Source organism: Sminthopsis crassicaudata, chromosome 2 (genome assembly GCF_048593235.1).
Source record: "Sminthopsis crassicaudata isolate SCR6 chromosome 2, ASM4859323v1, whole genome shotgun sequence".
NCBI classification, from domain to species: Eukaryota; Metazoa; Chordata; class Mammalia; order Dasyuromorphia; family Dasyuridae; genus Sminthopsis; species Sminthopsis crassicaudata.
In genome coordinates, this window is record NC_133618.1 from 88,016,552 (window position 1) to 88,034,992 (window position 18,441).

Here is an 18,441-nt window from a genome sequence, read left to right on the forward strand (position 1 = left end):
TCCTGAGTTCAAATCTGGCTTCAGACACTTAATCCGTGCTACTTTGGGACCCTGGGAAAGTCACTTAACCTTATTTAAAAAAAAAAAAAAAGAGGGGAAAAGAGTTCAACTCTGACCTCAGATATTTACTAGCTGTGTGACCCTGGGCAAATTAATTAACTCTTTATTTCTCATTTTCTTCATTTGTAAAATGAGCAAGAGATGAAAAAGGCAAACCACTCCAGTATCTTTGTCAAGAAAATACCAAATGAGGTCACAAAAAGTTGGACACAACTGAAAAATAACTGAACAACAAAGTTACCTATTTCCTCTAGATCAAATACAAACTCATTTACTGTTTGACTTTGAATAGCTTTTACATGTCTCATTTTACCAGTCAATATCTCCCTATTTGTTTGAACAAAATAATCTTTGTTCTCTTCTTCTCATACACTAGACCTTTGTATAGAATACCTTCCAACTGTGGAATGAACTTTCTTCTCTACTCTGCCTCTTCAATAATTTTCTTCAAAATTTATCCCAAGAGACCTTTTATTTGAGGCCTTCACTGATTCTACCAATTGCTAGTAAAATCTGCGGTGACTAAATTAATGCACACGCATGCATTCATGTTTATATGTTTGTGGGTATACAAATGTAATATTATTTCTAAAGAAGTAACTCTTTATTCTTTGAAAGCAGGATTGTTTCAGTGTTATAATTCAATGCCCAGCAAATAGCACAGCACCAAGTGCAGATAATAAGCACATATTAGATATTAACTGATTGATGGATATAAGTGGAAAATATAGGTAAATTTGATGTCCTCTAAATTTCTTCACATTCTCAGATTCTGTGAATCCTAGCAAAAAAAACCAAAAAACAAAAACAAAAGAAAACAAAAAAATATTTTAAGTACTACTACTCTACCTAGAGTAGTAAGAAGTTTACCTAAAGTCATATTATAATTATTATTTTGCACTGATCTGAAAATATCCATTTAAGTTGGACCATCACCAACTAGAAGAATGAACTGTGTATGTATCAAAACATACTATTTTCACCTTTTGTTTTGTCTTGTTTTGTGTCTTTCTTGTGTTTTTTCCCTTTTGTTCCGATTCTTCTTTCCCAATAATATCCATATGGAAATATGTTAAAAATGAATGTACATATATAACCTATATCAGATTGCTTGCCATCTTAGAGAGGGGAGAGATAAGGGAGAGACAAAAAAAAAAAAATTGGAACCAAAAATCTTACCAAAATTAAAGTTAAAAACCATCTTTACATGTAGTTGGAAAATAACATACTATTTAAAAAAAAGAATAAAGAATTCTGCTCAAAGAAATGATCAATCATGATTCCAGAGGACTGATTAAGAATGCTAGTCACCTCCTAAATGAGAGGTGTTTTGGGAATATGGAGATTTGTTTTGCTTGACTATGCTTATTTGTTATAAAGGGTTTTGTTGTTATTTTTATCCACTGGGGGAGAGGTAAAATGGGAAAGGAAGAAAATAAATACTTGATAACTGGAGGGGAGGGTAGATTTATTGGAACAAAAAGGAGAGTAAGAGTTGTGAGTCAATGCATATAGAATGTGAGACAGAAGGTGTGATCATGGCATTTCAACATTCCTAAAAAGAGGACTGTATCTAGATTTGTAAGAGAGAAAAAAAAAGAAAAAGAAAATATGTCACTCAAGAACGCTTACTAGATTTCAATATCCATACAATTAAGCATCCTTTCTCTATCCTCAGCCAAACTCCTAGAAGAAGTTATGGTAAATCTTCTCTAGGACATTCAACCAAATCTGGATTTTCATGACAATACCCTCCCTGGTTCTTCTCCTAGTTCATTTGACTACTTCTTCCAACTTCCAACTACAATCTGAGTTCAAGGGAATTGAAAATAAGTTAGGGTAATAGGGTTCAAGATGTGGAAAGACAGAGAATATAGCCAAGAGTTGATCGCTTAAGGAAGAATCTAAGGTATTGAGGACTGGAAAATCACAGTGTGGACAAAAAGCAGATTTTGGTAGCAAAAGTAATAAAGAAAAGTGCAACGTCAACAGGTCATAATCAGATAAAGAGATTCCAGAGCTCATCAATACAGAAATGGGACACTTGTGGGTGATGTCATGATCAAGGGTATAACCATTTGTGTACATGCCCAAATAAAGTGAAGTGGAGAATAAAAGAATAAAAGAGGGCAGAGATGCATTGAGATCTGGACTATCAGAAGAAGTATCAACATTGATTGATAAGAACACCAAAATTGATAAAATTAACAGAAATGAAAAAGAATAAAAGTTATCATCTACTTTGATAATAAAAGCATATTTAATTTGCCAAAAGCAAGTTCCCAAAACAGTAATTTAATTACAAAATAATAGCTCCAACTTGAGTCAATACTTTAATCAATAATTTAGATTTTTTTTATTGTTAAGATTTATTTAAAAAGGAAAATTACATTATGGTTAAAAGCATAATAGAAAATTTTTTCATTCTCTATTCTCTGTACTCTATAAGATAGTTTTCCTGCGTGTTTCTCTTGAATTTTTATTTTTGCCTCATTTGAAATTATAATTGAAACTAATATTTAGAGTTACCCAAAGCATAAGAAAAAGTTCCTCATGTCCTTATTTTCACTCTGTGTTTTTGTCTATTTTAAATTTTTTAATACTATAAATTTTGAATTTATAAAAAAAATTATAATTTAGAATTTTTTTTCACTCTTAATATTTTGGAAATTTTACTGTATGACAGTCTATACATATTTGCTTCTGAGTGGGGCTCAAATATTTAAGAAGCAAATATTTAGAGAAATCAGAAAAGACCCCATTATCCAAACTCCCAAAAAAGGGAAATTCTGACAAGTAGAATACTGAGAAAAATATATATCTATTAGAGAGGTATAGAAAGTTTTTCAAATGCATTGAACAAACACAATAATCTGAGATTCTTACCAAAAATAGTTTTGATTTTTTTACATTCTTCATATTTTAATTCACATTTGCAGCATAGTACTGCTTCCCCCCAACTAAATTTATACCTTAAAGCTTTGTTCATCATTTGTGCATTAAGACTATTTCTAGTTACTCATAATTGCTGAACAGGCAACTTTCCTTTTTTTCATAATTTTCTTAGTATACATTCTGAGCAATGAGATTACTGAGTCAAGAGGTTTAATTAGTTGTATAATTCCTACAGTGCACTGACAGAACACTGCCCCCCCCTTCAAAAAAAAATTACACCAATTTGTATTCTTTTTACTATGAAAGACTTTCTCTACAACCCCACCAACACTTTTATCAATGTCATTTTCCCCCAATCTACTAGATCTCATTATTGAGTTATTTTAATTATAATTTCCTTGGATTTTGGAGAAATTGAACATTTTTTCAGGTGACATCTGTAATGTCTGTATGTCGTTTAATCAATCTGTTATATTTGACTCTTTGAGATTTCATGGATCAAAGCACATCAGGCCCTTCTGTCCTCCACTATCTCTAGAAGTCTGTCCAATCTCATGTTTATTGCTTCCAGGACATTATATAACCATCTCACTATCTGCTATCATCTTTTCTTTTTGTCTTTAATTTTTTCCAACATCAAGGTCTTTTTCAATGAGTCCTATCTTCTCGTTATGTTGCTTAAGTAGTTAAGCTTTAGTTCCAGTATTTCATCTTCCAATCACTACTATGAATTAATTTATTTAAGTCAATAGACTGATTTGATCTCCTTGCTATCCAAAGGAATCTCAAAATACTTCTCCAGCAACATAATTTGAAAGCATTAATTCTGAGATGCTCAGGTTTCCATATAATCCAATTCTCATAGCTGTACATTACTACTAGAAAAACCCTATCTTTGACTATATGGCCCTTTGTTTGAAGGAAATGTCTCTGCTTTTTAGAATTCTGGCCAGATTTGTCATAGCTTTCCTTCCAAGGAGCTAGCACCTTTTAATTTTAAGGCTATATTCACCATCTGCAGTGATCTCTGAGCCCAAGAATATAAACTCTAATACTGCTACCATTACTTCTCCCTCCGCCAGAAAGTGACAGGACCAGTTGCCAATGTTAAACTTCAGGTCAGTTTTTACATTCTCCTCTTTCACCCTCATCAAAAATCATCTTAATTCTTCTTCACTTTGTGCCATCACAGTTGTAATACCTGAGTTACAGTACCAACAGAGTTACATATCTTAAACTGCTGGTATTTTCTCCAATAATCTTAATTCCAGCTTTTGATTCATCCAGTCTGGCATTTCACATGATGTAATCTGCATATAAGTTAAATAAAGTGGCAATATACAGCCTTGTCATACTCCTTTTCCCATCTTAAACCAATCAAGCTATTCCATGCTTAATTCTGTTTTTTCTTGGCCCACATACATGTTCCTCAGGATATGAGATGATCTGGTATTCCCATTTCTTTGAGGACTTGCCACAATTGTTTGTGATCCACAGTCACAGGCTTTAGTGTAATCAATAAAGCAGAATAAGATGTTTTTGTAGAACTTCTTTGCTTTCTCCATATTCCAGGGAATGTTGACAATATGATATCTAGTTCCATTGCCTCTGAAAAACAGCTGGCTGTTCTGGTAATTCTCAGTTCATGTATTGGTGAAGTCTAGCCTGCAAAATATTAAGTATAACCTTGCTGGCATGTAAAATAAGTACAATTACTCAGTAAGTTGAACACTCCTTGGCATTGCTCTTTTTTTAAGACTGGGATATAGAAAAGATGATCTTTTCCAATCCAGAGGTTACTGTTAAGTTTTCCAAATCTGCTGGCATACTGCATGCAGTGCTTCAACAGAATCCTATTTTAGAATTTTAAATGGCTCAGGTGGAATAGTATCACCTCTGCTAACCTTATTATTAACAATGCTTCTTAGGTCCCAGTCAACTTCATTCTCCAGATTGTATGGTTCTAAATCAGTAATTACACAGTTATGGTTAACAGTGGTTAACACTGATGTTAACAGCTAGATGGCACAGTAGATAGAATACCAGCCCTGAAGTCAGGAGGACCAGAGTTCAAAGCTGGCCTCAAGGCACTTAACGCTTACTAGCTGGTGTGACCCTAGACAAGTCACTTAACCCCAACTGCCCCAACAAAATAAATAGATAGATAAAAAGGAAAAATATTTCTTGTATACTTTGCTTATATATTTTGCCACCTCTTCTACTTCTGTTTAGTTCCTATAATTTTTATCATTTATCATGCCCATTTTTACATGAAACATTTCTTTGATAGATCTTAATTTTCTTGAAGAGTTCCATTCCTTTCCCATTCTGTTGCTTTCTTCTATTTCTTTCTTTTTATTGATCATTTCAGAGAACAACCTTTCACTTTCCTTCTTTTATTAGCTATTTGTAATATATCATCAAACAGTCATTTTGCTTTATTGCTCTTCTTTTTCTTTGGAATATTTTTTTGTTGTTACTTCCTGTACAATATCACAAAACTTTATTCATACTCTTCAGGCACTCTAAGAGATCTAATCCCTTAAATCTATTCATGTCTACTTCATATTCACAATGTGTGCATATTGTTACATAAATTGTCAATTCATATCCTGTCTAAAGATTCTGTACACTTGATTTAACCTGAATCTGATAAAAAAGACAAATGAAAACCAAACAAGAACTTCTTTAAAGTATTGCTTTCATCTTAATTTATAAAGTACATCCAAATCAACAAGTTAAAATTTAAGAGAAAAATAGTTCTAGCAATCACAATCTGCATTTCCTCAAATCCCTCACTACTTACAGTAGGACCAAATAATTACAGCTTTATATTCCGTTATAAGTTCAAGGAATCCTGACTTTCTGCTACTTCATCTATTCTAAGGAATACTTTGACTTCACCTCTGCTATTACACAGCATTAGGGGAAACATCTTTGGCCTCATTATGTCACTTAGAACAGCAACTTATGAGCAATACTAATCTCTTCAAATAAAAAAGACACCCAAAAAAAATGTGAGAAAAAGAAGATGCCAGAAGAAAAGTTACAACCACTAACAAAATATATTCTGAAACAAATCCTAAAACATCCTTACCAGTAAACAACATCCAGTGGTGCAAAGTATTTCTTCATTATCAGATCTGCAAAGTAAGCTTCTGTTTCACGGCAGGCAGTTCCATTTCCAATCACTATAGTACTGCAGCTTTAAAAGGAAAAAAAAATAAAGTCTCACAGAAGTAGAAAAAGTCTTATCTTCACAGTTAGCAATAAGACAATGCATTCCAAAGCAGATACTCTGATAGGTACCTGTGTTTTTGAACATATCCTAACAGCCTGTGCTTTATCTCATACTGCTTAAAAGGAAGAGATATTGTCCAAGTAAAATTTCCCTTCAATTGAAAAAAGATGATAATAATCACCATCACCATCTGTTGGAATACAAGGGAGCTGTTGGATCTCCAGTTGCCACTGTCAGGTGGCTCCCATGTATTCCAACAGCTTTCCTCTAGTCCAACTATGGCACCTGAATGTGGGGTAAGAATTACAAGAAAAACCAGAACTGTTCATGAGAAGGATCCTTCCAGAATTCCTTTAGGAAGCCGTGGGGAAGGAAAGAAGAAGAGCAGGCGGTCAGACTTTTTTTAGTCAGGATAATCAAATGGGCTGATATAACAAAGGGCTGAGCCAGGAGACTGAAGAGAGATTTAAATGCCTGTTGTGGTTATAGTCCTTTTCTCCGTTTGAAAGTTTGCCTCCTGGATAAGATCAACACCTGCTACAACCATCTAGAAATGATAGTGCTGCTTGCATTTCTCAGTGTGCAGACCATGCTGGGGAGAGGGGCGAGGGGAGGAAATAATAGCAAAAAACAAAAACGGAAAATTGTTGTTAAAGAACAGGTCAATTCTCCGAGAGCCTCCACAGCTGTGAATCATAACATCTGAAGGAGTTACAGGGCAACCTTTGCTGACACAGTTGTTGCTGACTGGGAACGAGATAAATTGGAGGCAGAGGGAAGAGAAAGGAGGTCAGATAATGCAAAGGCCTCTCAGTCAGAGAGGTCAGAGAACAGCAACTGCCTCCGTCTCCTTGTATCATCCTCTCACAAGAGGAGATCCATTCTGTAGGTCTGGGTTGGATCTCCAGCACCCACTGTCAGGTGGATCCCGTGTATTCAGAGTTCCCGTGTATTTCCACAGTCATCTTCAAAAAGATTCTTTTACTTTTTACCCACATGCCCCATGTTTCCAACATAATCAGTTTTCCTTTTGACTTGGAAACTTGACAGGATTAAAAGAAATAGTCACTAAAATGCTATCAAACTAGAATTTGAAAGCACATGACATCACATGGCCTTAAACAGAAACAGATAAAAATGTCACTTGGTCCAAGAATTCAAGCTTAATCTCAAATGTTCACTGTCCATCAAGGTCCTAATTCAACTAGGAAAACTTTTCATTGGTCTAAGATGGTCCCCACTTAACAACAAAAGAATGGATCAGATGAGTTCTCTTGTCAACTAAAGATTCTGTAACTCTAAAAAATGTTTCTGCCATATATTCATCATTTTCTAGATGTCCATGGTGATATGTTTTACACAGTATTTCTCTTGCTAATATTTGTGCTCATAAAACTAAGAAATATGAGCCTAACATGATACTTGTTACTATATTTCCTCAAAAAAGGCCTCTTAAAAAGCAAAACATTCAAAAATCCTAATAGGAACTTCATAGCCAATAGCATAATTAGTCATATTTACAAGGAACTCCTATGACCTGTCTACAATGAGTTTATTTCCTTAAAAGTATTAAGAAAATCTTAATTAAAAGAATAAAATGAGTAAGTTACTAGATATACCATTCTTTTTTGGTAAACAAAAATATCTTCTTTGAGTTTTCAAATATCCTTCTCTCTTGAGATGTGGCTTTTTATGTGATGCCCTCTTTCCACTTAAATAAAGGCTTTTCTCCTTTACATTCACAGCTTTATAATCCCTCATAGTTGAATACACTATAGAAGTACCCAGAAAGTTATGCTTTCATACTTGAAATTCAGCAACAGTCTTTTTATCTTTTCTGCTTCTCGGAATCCTTCTCCTGAATGCAAGTAGACAACACCAGTATGAAGTATTTGACCTTCAAAAAATAAAAAATGAAAGCCATTTATTGAAAATTTAGAAAAATCAAAGACACTATCAATCAGATTCAAACTTAAAATTTGGCAAGTTTTAGGAGGAAAGAAATATTTTAATTGTCCTTTCAAAAAGAAATCAGATGAATGGGTGGTCTAGCTATTTGGTAGTAAATTACTTGGCCATAAAAACTCAAGAAACTAAGAAACATTTAAAATAGTCTGAAGTCTTAGGCAATTATCTTCTGCTTCTGCAGGGAAGAAATGGCAGAAAAGGCAGAATGCTAAGAATCAAAGTTTTTAAACTATACATGTATATTGTATGTATATTGATTTAACTATAAGGTTTTTTTGAGATTTACTTTTTTATTTTTTCTTCCATTACATCTAAACAAAAAATTTTAATATTCTTTTTAATTTAGTTATATATTCTTTCCCTTCTTTTCCCTCCTTGAAAAGGCAAGCAATTTGATATAGATAATACATATGCAATCACGTTCAATATTTCCATTTTAGTCATGTGGCAAAAGAAAAGGCAGATCAAAAAAAAAAAAAAGTATCCTTCAATTGTCATTCAGACTCCATCAGTTCTTTCTATGAAAGTGAAGAGCATTTTTCAATCATCAGTCCTTCAGATTGTTTTGGATCACTGTACCTAAGTCATTCATATGGATTACTGTAAAACATCACTACGCCTGTGTACAATATTTTTTTAGTTCTACTCATTTCACTTTGCATCAGTTCATGTAAGTCTTCTTAGAATATTTTGTAAGCATCCTGCTTGTTACTTCTTATATCACAATAGTATCTCATCATAATCATATGTCACAACTCATTTAGCCTTTTTCCCCATTTGATGGACATCCCCACATTCTTATCCACAAAAAGAAAAAAAAAAAAAAAAAAGGCTATTAAAAATATGTTTAAGTATAGGCCATTTTCCTTTGATTTTCTTGGGATATATACTGAATAGCAATATTTCTGGGTCAAAAGGTATGCACAGTTTTATTGCCTTCTGGCCATAGTTTCAAATTAACTTTGGGTCTTCTAAACATAAAATCCTTATACAATGACAAACAACTTATTACTGCGGGGACGGAGTAGGCAATTTTTAAATTTTTACTACAAATAACAAAATAGAAAATTATAGCTAAAGGTAGTATTTACTCACTCTCCTTAGAAATATAATTGAAGATATTCTTAGACTTGGTTTTATCTTGCGTCCAAAGACAATAAAAAACATTATACTCTCTAGATCATTTTGAATTATAGTGTTCAAGATGAACTTGAACAAAAAAGATCTTCTGAAGAAAACTTCAGGTTTTTTGCACTCATAAAAGCAGAGGATGAGAAGATAAATTATTTGAAGAATGAAATAAAATGCATAATGTTCTACAAATTAAATAAATATATACTTTAATATGCAGTGAGTTTATTCAGTTTTAATTCAATAAGTTGGGCATAAGGGAGGGATGCAAAAAAAAAATTTGAAAAATGTGATTCAGAAGTAACAAAAGAAACTCAAGACTTGTGAATAACACTGAAACCTCAACCTATATACATCGTACACATCTTTTCAAGAATATCTTTGGAGGTGGTAACTGTAACATAATAATAGCATCATATAAAAATTTACATGATTCTTTAATGTTTGCAGTACACTTATCATTTCATTTGATCCACACAAAAGCCTCAAACTATGGGTTATTGTGAAGTTATGTTGTCTCTAAATTGTAGATCGTTCTCTGGGGACAGATCTCTTGGGGAGCTTCTTCAGAGGCAGCCTTAGTTTTAGTTTCAGTTCCAGTAATCCCCAAAATGCAGCCAGGAGGGTGCAGTGGATAGAGCACCAGCCCTGAATTCAGGAGGACCCAAGTTCAAATCTGGTCTCAGACACTTAACACTTCCTAGCTGTGTGACCCTGGGCAAGTCACTTAACCCCAGCCTGGGGGGGGGGGGGGGAGAGAATGCAGTCAGGAGTTAAAGTCCAGATCTTCTATTGTGTCCTTCAAAGTCTTGAATCTTTTTCTGGGGCCCTGGTTGGCTTTAATAGAGGCCTATCTCTTTCCTTGGTTCCCCAATGAGCTCTTGTCAGAATGTCTCCAGCCAGCTTCAGTCTCTAGCTCCATCTGAATCCAAAGCTTCCAGCCAGCACGAAGGTAGATGTAGGAATGAATCAGACTCTGCCTCCAAGAATGTGGGATTATGGGTTTCCCAGAATTCAATCCTAGATGTGAATCTCCCAGAAGTCCGTGAGCAGGCTTTTCCTTTAGACTTGTGAATCTGCTGGACTTGTGAATCCAGGGGAAGTCTTCTCCTTGACCCAATCCAGACTGACTTCCTCCAGACTGCCTCTCCCCACTGAGTCTTGGCTCCTTTTATCCTCCCAGAGAATGGGCTTTTGGGTACTCCATGGGCTTATGGAGTTCTCCTTAAGGGGCCAATGAGCTAACTCCTTTAAAGGTGTAAACTCCTTTTAAAGGTGTGAACTCTGAAGTAGAGAAGTGTTAAGTATCAGACAACTGACTTAGCACCTAGTAAAATCCTAACAGGTCCATGATCCCATATGGGATTTTGTAACTGAATGTGAGGGTAGTGAAATTATGATTTATTATCAAATAAATATTTGATTCATATGCCTTTATATTCTTTATATTCTCAGGCAAAAAAGGAGTCACAAGTAGAAAAAGTTTAGGAAGCCCTGATCTAGACAATAATTATTAAGAAAAGTGACATTAATTATATCCTCATTCCAGAGAAGAGGAAACTGAGGTTATGAGAGGCTACATAAGTAACCCTAGGCTACAGAGCTATTTTCTCTTATACCTGAAATCAAGTCAAGAAGCATCTTTTAAATGCTTACTATGTGCCAAGCACTGTGCTAAGCACTAAGACATAAAGAAAAACAAAAACAAACTTAGACAGAAAACAACTATTTACTAATGTATGAGTCATTTCTAAATTATGTCTGTATACAGACCATCAACTTGTTAGAACAAGGATCAAAAATAAAAACAAAAAAGATAAAATGAAGACATTGTAATTAAAAATTAAAAACAACTTCAATTTGGTCAATTTCAAAGAGCTATGGGCCCACACAACATGGGAAAATGAATAATGAAGCAATTAGTGTGTTTCAAAGATTAATACCATTTCCTGTGAAACCGTATGGCAAAATCAGCACAATGAAGAAATTAAAGCTTATAAGTCAACTCGGCCAGTAAGCAATTGATTCCCTTTTCGAATGGAAAGACATGGCAACCAAAGAAAATAGGCAAGGTTTTATAAAGGAGGATATAAAAAGATTATTAGTAATGGCAAAATGAGAAGATTTAGCTCTCCCTTTAAGTAGGAAAAAAAAAAAAAATCCAAGGTCATCTATCACAAATTTCCACCTCTCTCCATATCTCAAATCTCTTCAACATCACCTCCAACTCTTTCATCCTTGGCTCTTGAATCCATGATGAGGTAGGTCTACTTACTAATAATTCTTTTTAACTTGTGCTCTTAAATCAATCCTTTTCTTTTTCCTACCATGAATTATCCCCTCAATTCCAGGTCCATCATCCCATTCAAATTTTCCTTATCTTTTTTCCTCTTTGCTGCTCAGAACTGTAGCTCATATCTTCCCCCCCACCCCCACCCCTTTAAAAACCATTCTACACTTCCCATTTATGGCTTTCAACCAGACTATTTAACTGAAACTACTCTCTTTAAAGGCAAACAACAATCTCTTAAGGGCTGAATTAACAACTTTTTCTTAGCCCTCATTCTATTTAATCTCTCTGAACATAGTAACACTACTGACTACACTCTTTGCTACTATGACATTCTCTGATCCCTGCTTCTCAAACCACTTTGTGGCACCATTACCCTTCTACCACCAAGAATAAGTATCTCCAAATGTTCTGTCCAAGACTATCTCCTCTCTTTTTCCCTAATCTGGGATCTCATTATCTATCCTAGATTGAATTAATATCTCTAAACAGATAAACCTAATTATCCAATCCGAACACCTCCCTTTAACTCCAGTCCTGTAAAATCAATTTCCTCCTAGTCATCAGCATCTCAAGAACTTGTATTATGAATCAACATAACCAAAACAATTCATTGTCTTTCCCCCCAACACACCTTGCATTTTCAGTTTCTAAGGACATAACCATCTTTTCAGTAAAATAGATTTATAACTCATATCATCCCTGACAATTCTTTCTTCTTACTGTCAACTCCTTTCAATTCTACCTTTACCATATCTTTATCATTCACCTCCTTCTCTTCACCTACCCACTACCTAATCTCTATTCTAGCTTCAGACCCTCATCACATCTCATCTAGCTTACTGAAACCTTAGGCTTGATCTCCTTGCCACTACTCCCTGCACTCTCCAGGTCAACTTCCACATAGCTACTAAATTAATATTTTTAAAATACAGATCTATTTGTGTCACAACCCCATTCACTTCAGTGGCTCCCTATGATCTAAAAAAAAAAAAAAAAAAAAAACAAAAAACAAATCTTCAGCTAAGCTCTCCATAATTGGATTCCCACCTAATTTTCCAGTCTTGTTTAATATTATTCCCTTTAACTCACTGTTCATTTACCTACAACTTATTTGCCAATCTCTTTCCATAGTTCTTTCAGCTGTCAATTCCTTCATTAAGCTTTTACAGATCTCAATTGCTTATGCTTTCGCCTCCTTAAAATAAATTTGTATTTAATTATGTATCTGCATGATGTATTCCTCCTAAAAACTGAAAGTTCCTTGAGAGCAGGGTCTATTTTTTTTTTTTTTTGTCTTTGTGTCTCCCCACAGGACCTAGCACAATGCTTTGAATACAGCAGGTATTTGGAGGCACAGACAAAAGATCTAGAAAATCAACAACAAAATCTTCATCAAGAAATCCAAGGAAAGAAACATTGTAAATCATTATTCTAAACTAAAGCAGCAGATCAGCAGAGGTATACAGAGGTCTGCAGGGACTAGGAATGAGCAAGGAAAAGCAAGACAACCCCACTCGAGCAGACAAAATGAAAGTATGACTTAGAACCAGGGGGAAAAAAGCCAATCAAAAAAACCAACTTATCAGACCATCAACAGTAGAAGCTATCTTCTGTAGGATGCAGAATAAGTGCTAACCGTAAGCTCTATAATTCTATACACTGATCCAAGACAGACTGAGGAAGAGATCTGTGCCATGACTTTCAAGGGTGAGGGGCCATCATGGGTGTTATTGAGCAAGGAACAAAGTTAAAAGGAAGCACCAAGTGTAAGGCTCTGACATTAGGAGAGCAGCAGGGTCACAGTATCAGCATCAAGCAGACTCTAAAATCTAATGAGGAATAACCAGAATAAAAATTTCAGACCAAAGAGGAACCTGCAGATCTATCACTGAACCACCACGGCTTTCTAGCTGATTGATATTGGCTGAAGTCAGTATCAATCTACTGGTTTCTAGTCACCCAGATTCACAACCTTGTTTTCATCCTTGATTTTTCACTATATATATATTTGTAATACATATTATATAATTTATACATATATAAAATTTATATATTTAATATACTGTCAAATCTTACTACTCCTACTTCCACAACATCTCTGCAACTGTCCTCTTCTCTCAATTTACACAACTATCTTACTCTGATTCCTAATCATTTCTGAACTGGATTTTTGCAATAAGTAGGCCCCGTGCTTCAGGCATGTTATTATTCCAATCCATCTTCCACAAAACTGCCAAGATGATTATACTTAAAAACCAGGTCTGATCACGTCATTCCTCTTCCCAATATGCACCAATGGATCCCCATGACATTTAGGATCAAATCTAAATCTCTATTTAGAATTTGAAGTTCTTCAAAACCTGTCCATTCCTTGTCTTTGCAGATACACATGATAATCCTTCATACACTTTATGCCCTAAACTGACCTTATTTTCTACAGTCCATTTCAAATCTACATATTTATGCATTATCTTTCCCCTATGCCAGAAATGTACACTTCCTATTCATCCTCATCTTCTACAATCCCTAAATTCCTTCAAGACAACTCCAAAAAAAAAAAAAAAAAAAAAAAATCAACTTCTGATTTTGTCGAATTCCTAATTTGTTGTTATATTTCAATCACCTCTCCTTGGGATTGTCTTGGCAAAGATACTAGAGTGGTTTGCTGTTAGGATTGTAAGGTGAGAACTCAGGTTGTCTGGATAGTTGTCTGGACAGTTCTCTGGCTCAGAAATCACACCTTTGGTACAGGCCTTTGAAGGGAGTTTACACCTTTGATCTTCTGAGGTAGAGTTTACATGTTTAAAAGAAATTTGCACCTTTAAGAAGCCTGAGTTAAAGAAGCCTTTAAGCCCTTGAGTTCTCACATGTCCCTTTAAAAGGAGCAAGTTCATTGGTTGAAGTATTTTCTCACAAGCTCCATTGAGTTCTCACTACAATCTCTTCGAGGATAAAAGAAGACAACATTGGGCCCGGAGAAGGAGCCTATTCTAGGCCAGAGTTGGGACGGCTGTCTGCAGGAAGAAGAGTCTGGCCGGGAGATTGAGTTGAGACAGCAGATCTCCTCCCAGAGAGTGATCAGCAGTTTCTGGAGACAACAACATTACACTTTGGCATCCACAACATGGGGCAAGGACTTTTGCTTATCCTGACAAGGACTTATTCTGAGCCCTTCAGAGGAGCTAGTCCAGACCTTTGTAGTTTGCCACTTCCTTCTCCAGCTCATTTCATAGATGAGGAACTGAAGCAAACAGAGTTAAATGACTTGCTGAAGGTCACACAAACTTAGTATTGTTAGAGATTTGAACTCAAAAAGATGAATTTTCTGCCTGCAGACCCAGCACTTTATCCACTGCATGACCTTGCTGCTCCTAAATATTTGATTACACTGCATCTGTTTTGTATATTAGATATATTTATAAGTGTACATTTACCCTCAACTAAAATGTAACTTCCTCAAGAATAGAAAATGTTCCATTTTTAACTCCATAGCCCCATCATTTAACATAGTGCCTAAAATATAATAATCACTATCGCTGATGATTTTCCTTTTTTCCTCAGAAAAGCCAAGTGAAATGAATTATTTTCACTATTTATTAAGCTTGCAAAGGATTAAAATCAATTTAAAACTACTATGTGGAAGTTTCTGTTGTCTGCTGTGAATAACTGATTAATTTTCCATTATTTTTTCATTTATTGTTCACACATCTATAAAAAAGACTTGGGACACTCATGGGAGATAGTTTGTTACAGGAAAAAGACTTTAAACTTTTTATTAAGTTGTAAGATTATAAGGATACTGTTTATTAAATTCTGCCCTGCTTGATTTTCATAACATCATCAAGTTAATCTTAAGTAAAGCTTAATGACTACTGACATCTCCTCATTTTACAGATGAGGAAACTGAGGGCTTGAGGGGTTAAGTGCCTTATATTTAACTACCAAAAGTGGCAGAGTTGAGCCAGCTCCTTACCTATAGCAAAAGCTTCCTAAAGCTGATGATACTTATAAAGATTATAATAGCTGTGAAGAAAACATTTTGTAAGCCATGAAGTATAAGTTAAGTACTACACTATTTTAAATACTATCCTCATTTAGTTTTGGGTTTTTGTTTTGTTTTGTTTTGTTTTGTTTTTAAACAGATGCACTAAGTAATATGTGCATCAAAAAGAAAATAGTTGACTATACTACATTTTCTAACTCAAGAGTGAGGATATTTTATTTTCCTTTTAGCAATTTCGCAGGTGGATATCTTAAATGAGATCATTAATATCATTTGGGATTTAAGGACTTTAAAAAGCAACCATATAACTTCTTAGAGAGATAAGCAATCAAAAGGCATAAATATAAATTAAATAAGATTGTTAAATCTCCAGTTCACAAAAATTATGAAGGAAGAATGGCTTATTATAAACACCCTTATGTTAAGAGTTCATTATATTTTTCATTGACAAATGTAGTTACCTTTATTGGAAAATTGATTTTTAAAAGGGGGAAGAAAATTATTTCTAAAGAAATATATCAATTAAGTTCCATAAATACTTTCTAAAAGGGGGTTTAACAGTTGCAATTTTTATATGTATGTACTGTGGAAAAACCAAAGTCACTAAATTTCTAGTGATGTACTAATTACTTAGGATGAAGTAAATTTATTAATGTGAACATCAGAATATTTTACATCTTTAAAAAAACTTTTAACATATATTTTGCTTCAATCACTTATATTTTTAAAAATTTATCATTGAGTTCACAAGATTTTAATGCACATTCTTTGATTTTTCATCATGAAACCATATTTCATGAGAATAGATAATAAGCATACTTTTGATGTACAGTTCATTTTCCTAAATCTATTTTGATAATATTCTAGTTATTTAGTGTATACCCTAGTCTTTCAACCCAGTAATTTCTTAAGCAATTGAAAGTATGTTTATTTTCATCATTTGAATACATTTCTTAAATCTTTCATGACTTATGTGGCATACACTGCCATAGTATTCAATCAACATAAGGTTATAATTCTAGAACAATTCAGTTTCTACGTATATCAATATATTTGGCAGAGTTCATCATTCCCTCAATGGAGAAAGGATTTCCAGGCCCACTGGAAGTTAAGAAAATTTCTCAATACATTTTGACAAGGTAGATCTACAGATTCATTTGGATTTCTGACTACAGTTTTGATATAACTTTGAATGAAAAAGTAAATTTCTTCAGTAAAAATAATCTTTTTTTCAACTCCACAGAAAAACTTTCCACCTCTTCTTGCATAGGACAAAGCATTTTTTCTTCAAAACAATGGTTATCAGTTCATTTTTAACTGGTTCTTCTAATTTTAAAAAATCTATGCCATACTGTAGAAACATCAATATCAATTTCTCTTTGAAAGAGTATTGTTGCTTTCTTTGGGTTACACTGTTCGGCAGCAAAAATCTGTCAGTTCTTTTTTAAAAAAAAAGAAAAATCTGTTGAGTTTTTGTTGTTTGGGAGTCCATTTTCTTTTGACCTGAACTAATCATATACCATAATGAACTTCAAAAATTCTTGAAAGACTTTCTGTATCAGCAATGTTATAAATACTTCTAACAAAACATGAACTGTTGCTGAGTGAAATGAGCAGAACCAGAAGATCACTATACACTTCAACAACAATATTGTATGAAGATACATTTTGATGGAAGTGGATATCTTCAACATAAAGAAGATCCAACTCACTTCCAGTTGATCAATGATGGACAGAAACAGCTACACCCAGAGAAGGAACACTGGGAAATGAATGTAAATTGTTAGCACTACTGTCTATCTACCCAGGTTACTTATAGCTTCGGAATCCAATTCTTAACGTACAATAAGAAAATTGGATTTACACACATATATTGTATCTAGGTTATACTGTAACACATGTAAAATGTATGGGATTGCCTGTCATCTAAGGGAGGGAGTAGAGGGAGAGGGGGGAAAATTTGGAAAAATGAATACAAGGGATAATGTTGTAAAAAAAAAAAAAAAAAAAAAAAAAATTACTCATGCATATGTACTGTCAAAAAAATTATAGTTATAAAATTAATTTTTAAAAAAGAGTTATATAACTCTCATAAATTTCCTTGAAGAATATCCATCTTTAAAAACAGAATAATCAACAACATAAAAAACAAAACCTAAACCCAATCCTAAAAAGCCTAACCCTAAACCTAATTCTAACCCTAACCCAACCCTAACCTTAAACATAAAAATGTTCTCAGTCTTCTGATTCCACTGATTTGTCAAAGATAAATCTAAATATACCAGCTCAATCTGATTTCATCTGGTCAAAATCAGACATTCTTAATCAAGCCTGGTAACAGTAAAAGAACACATACAAACATTGTTATCAAAAAATATTAAGCTATATAAAATGATTGTTTGTCCCAATTAATTCACATACCACTGTAAGATTTTAAGAGTTCATCCTAAATCCAAAAGCAGTACCTTAGCTAAAGGTTTTGAGTTTTAACTCACAATACCTGTCATGGGAAATAAATGTTTTACATTCTTTCCAATCCTTCCAAAAAAGTATTATTTAACTTAAGCTATAAGAAACACAATCACAAGCCATGATTAAACTCGTGTCCTTTACTTATCACCATTCAACAATAAATACATACAGCAAAATCTTGCCAAAATATAGCAACTTTTAATATTGTAAAAAACTTAAATGGCCAGTAAATGCTCAATATTCTCAGGTAAAGGGAGAAAAGAAGTCAGAAGAAAAGAAAACTTCAAATGCCAAAAACAACTAAGATGTTATTCCCCAGGGTTTTAGAAGCCTTGATGAAAAAATAAAAGTTGGTATTTATAACCTTTTAAAAACTTT

General features: G+C 33.9%; 1 protein-coding gene across 5 annotated transcripts in view; it reads right to left on the bottom strand.

The window, feature by feature from the left end:
- Positions 1-18,441, bottom strand: part of SRBD1 (S1 RNA binding domain 1) — a 302,637-nt gene that overhangs the window by 213,303 nt on the left and 70,893 nt on the right. For all 5 annotated transcript variants that reach the window (XM_074286722.1, XM_074286726.1, XM_074286723.1 and 2 more), the window contains 2 exons: positions 8,003-8,093; positions 6,053-6,160 (listed from right to left, as the gene is read on the bottom strand). In XM_074286722.1, coding sequence (XP_074142823.1) covers positions 6,053-6,160; positions 8,003-8,093 — 199 coding nt within the window. The remainder of the gene's footprint in view (positions 1-6,052; positions 6,161-8,002; positions 8,094-18,441) is intronic.